This window comes from Salvia splendens, chromosome 7, assembly GCF_004379255.2.
Source record: "Salvia splendens isolate huo1 chromosome 7, SspV2, whole genome shotgun sequence".
Taxonomy (NCBI): Eukaryota; Viridiplantae; Streptophyta; class Magnoliopsida; order Lamiales; family Lamiaceae; genus Salvia; species Salvia splendens.
The window spans coordinates 26,272,638-26,278,637 of record NC_056038.1 but is presented as its reverse complement, the minus strand read 5'-3'; the positions used below and the strand labels follow the sequence as shown (position 1 = coordinate 26,278,637).

The 6,000-nt window shown below is 42.3% G+C and overlaps 2 protein-coding genes across 2 annotated transcripts; both read right to left on the bottom strand.

The window, feature by feature from the left end:
* Window positions 1-296: 296 nt before the first annotated feature.
* LOC121810638 lies at window positions 297-1,319 on the bottom strand. The gene is made up of 2 exons (XM_042211394.1): window positions 699-1,319; window positions 297-392 (listed from the first exon to the last, which is right to left on the bottom strand). Exons 1-2 carry the CDS (start codon window positions 1,317-1,319, stop codon window positions 297-299), a joined length of 717 nt encoding a protein of 238 aa, XP_042067328.1.
* A 3,364-nt stretch (window positions 1,320-4,683) lies between these two features.
* LOC121810636 lies at window positions 4,684-5,295 on the bottom strand. The gene has a single exon (XM_042211393.1). The coding sequence runs from the start codon at window positions 5,293-5,295 to the stop codon at window positions 4,684-4,686; it is 612 nt and encodes a 203-aa protein (XP_042067327.1).
* Between the last annotated feature and the right edge of the window lie 705 nt (window positions 5,296-6,000).

Below are 6,000 nucleotides of genomic sequence, written 5' to 3'. Positions count from 1 at the left end.
TTCTCATTAATATGACCAAGTCTGCAATGCCAAAGATAAGTTGCATTATTCGTATTACTTAGCTAAGGTCTTTTGTTTTTCACATTGAGAATATTCCATTTGTATTCAAGCATATAATCCATTTTCGAGAGTGGCATTTCCATAAAACAATCCATTAAAAGAAAACGCGCATCTGTTGTTTGCAAAATGGAAGGAAAAACCTTCAATGTCTAACATCGGAATGGAAATAATATTCTTTGAAATAACTGGAACAAAATAACAATTATGTAAATCTAGTCTATGTCCTAAGGGAAGATCTAATAAGTTCCCACGCGTTCAGCAGCAACTCTTGCTCCATTTCCAACACGCAAATCAACTTCCCCAGATCTCATTTTCCTGCAGTCACTTAGACCCTGCACATTATTACAAATGTGTGAGCCCCAAGTTGTATCTAATACCCAAGATTGTGAATTATTCATAGACATATTTATCTCAATGACAAACATATATGAGCTCCAACTTTCTGCACCTTGTGCCTTGAATTTTGGGCAGTCTCTCTTCCAGTGTCCCTTCTCATGACAGAAAAGACACTCATCCTTTGATAATTTCAACTTCTTCTTGGCCCCTCCACTCTTAGGCTTTAGAACAACATCTTTAGATGCTTTCTTCTTCTATTGCTGCTTATTCTTCCATTTCGAAGTCTTCGCAGAAGAGCTCACCATGAGCTCAGATTTTACCTTAGCAGTGGAAGACTCATAAGTCTTAAGCCTATTGTGCAGCTCTGGCCGCCCAATCTTCGTGTTGTTCATGTTGAAATTCACAATGAAATTCTCAAAACTAGTAGGAAGAGACGGCAAAATTAGATTTGTTGAGACATTTGCGAGGAGCACCGTTCCAATCGATGCTAACCTCTCAATCAAACCAATCATTTTCAGTACATGCTCAGAAACCTTGCTTGCATCATGAAGCTTGCACTTGAAGAGATCGCGAAGTATCTCATACTCCATAGTTTGAGCTTGTGAAGCATAAAAACTCTCCAAGTGCTTAAGCATTTCATATGGTAACATGTGTTCATGTTGTCCTTGCAGTTCCAAACTCATAGATGACAACATGACACACTGAGCATCAGAAGCATTATCAATGTGTTTCTGATGAGCTTTAACGTCAAACGTAGCAAACTCAAGAGATTCCTTATCGGGGATGACATCGATTGGTTTGTCTAAGACATACTCAACCTTGTCATGTCTTAGCACCAAGCGCAAACAATGGAAACAGTCCGTGAAATTTGACCCAATCAACTTGTTTATTTCCATCAAACATTTGTAAGCCAAGTTTGACATTTTATATGAACAGAAAATAAAATTAAAGCAAATCAGAAAAGCATATAAAGATCACATTTGTATCACTAATCAAGCAAAAGGTTTATTGTATTGATTAGCTCACACTAATTTTAACATATATTATGTCCCCTAAACATAAAAAATTTATATCAAATATAAATTTCAGTGGTCCAAGATCCAAGTCTATATTATTGCAGCCCCTGCTTTGGCTGATCACTACAATAATATCACAAGGTAGGCCTCCAAGCCAATTGCAACAACTATTTTGCAATTCTTGGTTTATTAATCCAATTAATATGCATCCATAAACTATTTAGGTCGCTTTGGCGTCACTAAACAATTTAAGCAAGTCAACCCTATCACACGATGCCAACCATGCATCTATTAATGAGCCCAGGCCTTGTAGATTTAGAGTAAACACTTTGGCGTCAAACTCATGGTCGAAAAGGCTAGGAACATCAAACAATTATGATGGACGATGTGTTTGTTTCAAAAACGAGACTTATATTTTATGGGGAAAAGTGTGATACTAGTTTGTGAATATAATATCCAATATTAAATTTCAAACAATTACTGAGTGCCGCCTACCCAGACATAGTATAACACGGACTACAAATACTGGGCGCCGCCTACCCAGACATAGTATAACACGGACTACACATACTGGGTGCCGCCTACCCAGACAATAACACGGTCTCTAACTACTATAGTTAAAGAAATAAGCATAAATCAAATAGCATGCTTATCACATAGGATATCAAATAATGCTCAATGAATAAAATTAAATTTTATTCTCTAATTAAATGTGGATTTAACTAATTGTATTAATTCTAAATTAATATAATTATACATATTTAATATTAATTCCAAATCAATATCAAATGTGGTGATCGAAACCATGATTTACTAATCAAACTAATAAATCAGTGATAGAGATTTTATTACAAAAACATGTCTAGACTTCACCAGATATCAAATTCCAACTGTAGGTTCTCTTTCAATTTCGAAAGTCTTGTTTCGACCATTGTGAATTTCGCCTTGTTCAGATAGGGTTTTGCGTGAATTATAAGTGGTGAAAGTTCAATACAGAATCCCGGCGGCGTGGAGAGAAAATTGGGCGGAGATGAATTGTGTGTTAGAGAGAAAGCTGAATAGATACCACAAATCATTCGCAAATAAAATCCAATCAGGAATCAGCACAACACCGTAACTAAACGATGTCGTTCCCCATGGACTCTCCGTCCCCTGCCCCCGTCGATACGACGCCTCTACTCTCCGACCAGATCTTCCGCCCCCACCGCCGCCCTCGCTTCCTCCGCCGCCCGCCCAGCCTCCGCGGCACCGCCAACTTCCTCCGTCGCGCCAGCAGCCGGAGCCGCGCCATGCGCGAGCCCTCCGTTCGCGTCCGAGAAGCAGCTGCCGATCAAATCGAGGAGTGGCAGAGTGATTGGGCTTACTCGAAGCCGATAGTGATTTTAGACCTCGTTTGAATTTCGTGAAATTATTCAATTTTGAATGAATCAAATCAGAGTTTCGATTTCCAAAATCATCCACAAATTAATTAGGAAACAAAATTAATTATGAATCAAGCCTCGGGCTCTGATACCACTGTTAGGAATTCTTGTATTCATCTAATGAGCGCAGCGGAAATTGCGTACAAGAATAACAGATCTAGATTCATAATCATTTTGCAAGTTGAGCACGTAATACACAACGGAACTAAATCTTACTTGTTGTGTTGTTTTCTTCTACGATTGTGTCCTGCAAGTTGAAACCACTACTATCGAGGTCCCCGTGTATTCTGATCCGATGCAGGAACAATTCCTCGGTACAATCGTTCTATAGAGAAAGCTAGGAAATCTCTTGTGAACGTAGCGCCGCTTTTCTCTCTTAGAAAATTAGGTTTTCTGTATCTTTTGTTCTCTACAATAGAGCATATATATAATAGAATAATTGTAACATTGAACCAAGCCCAATAGAATTATTTCCTATTAATCTAATCTAGCCCATTAATCTTTCAATTTCTCGGTCGCCACAGTCGGTGCCGGCACTGGAGGATGATGAAGGAGTGGGAAATTGCTCAATCAACATCTTTGTTAATAGTGGTTATGAGTGTTGGTGGAGAAAGTGTTCTAGGAGAGGGTTCGGAACTTGGAGCGGTGTGGAGGGAGTAAAAGGAATGCACTGTAGTCGCTTTTAGTTGAAAGTGAAATCGGGCTCTGAGATCTGCCTATTGTACTGATATCACGACTGTTGGGATTTCTGACGGTTGAGATCTCTGCGACTGTTCATGTACGGGCGCGCATTTTCATAGTGCCAGCTGGCTTAGCTTCCCTGATACGCTTTCTCCTTCTCCTTGGGACGTTCCTTCATTGCGACAGTTGGCGCAGCCTGACACTTCTCCAATGACTGCATATGTCCTATCACCACCTGTCCCTGATCAATTGAATCACTGTGGCCATTGGTTAGCCTTCGTTGCACCGATCAAGTGGTAAGTTAAATCCAGATGCAAACTCAATAATTCCACTTGATCAGTTTCTTGCCTCCACTTCCGACTTTTAATTTTCTAAGACATAAAAAAAGCTAACTCTTCGAAAAACTATTTACGCTAACTACAAGTATTTGACCGGGTTCCCCTAGGACGTCACTTGATCAGTTTAATAGTTTTAGAATTTGCTGCTTGATCAAGCGGACTACGCAGGAGTACCCGATCACTCCTTCTACCTGGTCACTGGCTGAGATTTGGGCAGGGTTGGTGAAACTTCTTCCACCATGCCTGCTTTGTCCTTGTCTCTGTAGGGTTCAACCCGATGACCCTTTCCTACGGAGGAGAGCCGATTGGGGGGGTCTCTTTTGTGCATGTTTGCTTCCAGTGTGCACGTCGCCATGGTGGTATTAGAGTTCGCCCATTCCGATATTAGTTTGATTTGACACTGGGACAGTAACCCTTCCTGTTCATCGATGGGCTCTTCCTTCCTCGAGGAGGGGTCGGTCACTCATTTTTCCACCGTGGCTGGACGCATGTACCGATTTGGGTTCATCTCCATCAGGTCTGTTGTTTTCCACTTGATTCCTTCTCCACTCGGTCTTAGTTTTTTCATCAATTGTCCTCCATGTTCTTGCAGATCTAGCTTGTGATATGTCTGATTGGACAAATCCTTGGGAGTAACTAGCGACCCAGGTAAAGGTAATAGTTGCCTCGTAGGCGAGGGACTCGCTTCCAGCTTTCTTCTCAGTGGAATGGCTTGGTCAGGTGGTTTTTCGATTCTTCCTGGTTGAGTGATATCTTCTGTCTTGGCGGGTCGTGTTGGCTTGCAGAAATCCATAATTGCTTTTTCAATGGCTTCATCATCCATTTTCCCAGTCATCGTTGCTTCGAACCAGTCAGTTGCTTCCCCCTTAAGCTTTTCATTATCAGTGGAATAAAAGGATGGCTTAATGAAGTTTGTTCCAAAGGCCTGGCGGTATCTACCGATTGTATGCTCCCGCTGTCCCGTGGCTTCCTTGAAGCTTCATTAATGTCAACTGTAAGTCGTTCTCCATTAAACTCTAGATTCATCGTACCATGGCGGACATCAATGACTGCGCTGGTGGTAGATAGGAAAGGTCTTCCCAAGCGAATTCCAACGGACTCCTCCGCTCCTGGCTCCGTCATCTTTATGACAAAGAAGTCAGCGAGGTACACAAATTTGTTCACTTTGACGATTTCATTCTCTAGAATTCCCTCGGGGTAACTGCAAGACCCGTCTGCTAGCTGTATCTCCATATCGGTTTCGACTAGCTTTGCTTCCCCCAGCTTTTCATACATAGAATATGGCATAACATTGATGGAAGCACCCAGGTCGCACATTGCTTGCTCCATTAGAACGTCTCTGATGGAGATTGGAAGCGTAAACGCCCCTGGGTCAGCTTTCTTGGGTGGAAGGTCACTAGGTTGGATCACTCCAGTCACATTTTCTGTTTTGCCCATCTTCATCTTCCCAGCTACCTGTTTACGGGTGCTGGACTCTTTTCCTTGTGTGACTTGATCAAGGGTGCTAGACTCCTTTCTTTGTGTGACTTGATCAAGGGTGCTGGACTCAAGGCTTCCGTTATGATTGGGTCTAGGTGCTGGAAAACTTGCAGATAAGCTTTGACAAACTGTTTCCGATTTCAGAGAGACTGTATTGACATTTTCTCGCCCTGTAGGTTGCTGCACTGTGGCCGGGAGCTTTCCTTCATTCCCTCTCAGCTCACCCAGTGACATGGCGACCTGAGATAACTACTTTGTAAGCATCTCGAGTGCAGCCCTCTGTTCTTTCTGAGTCTCTTGTATTTCTCGCATCGCATCTTGGGGCTGATGCGGGATCATCACATCTCCTGGACCTTCAAATTGTTGTTTGTTATATCTCTGATTAAATCGACCTCCTCCATGGCCTTGCTGATAGTAGCCGGAAGGTCCATACTGCTCTGGCTGGTTCTGGGGAAGATGATTCTGTTGGTTCCCTCTTTGGTACTGCGGGACATAGTTCACAATTTGATTATTTGACTGTCTTCCCTGGTTGCTAAACTGAGGGCCTTGGTGTTGGTACCCCCATTCTCCTTCCTGTTGTCGACTTGACCAGTTAGACTGTCATCCACTTGACCAGTTCCCTTGAGGTCCATTCGACCATCCTGCCTGTCCTTCCTGCATTCTGTTCCC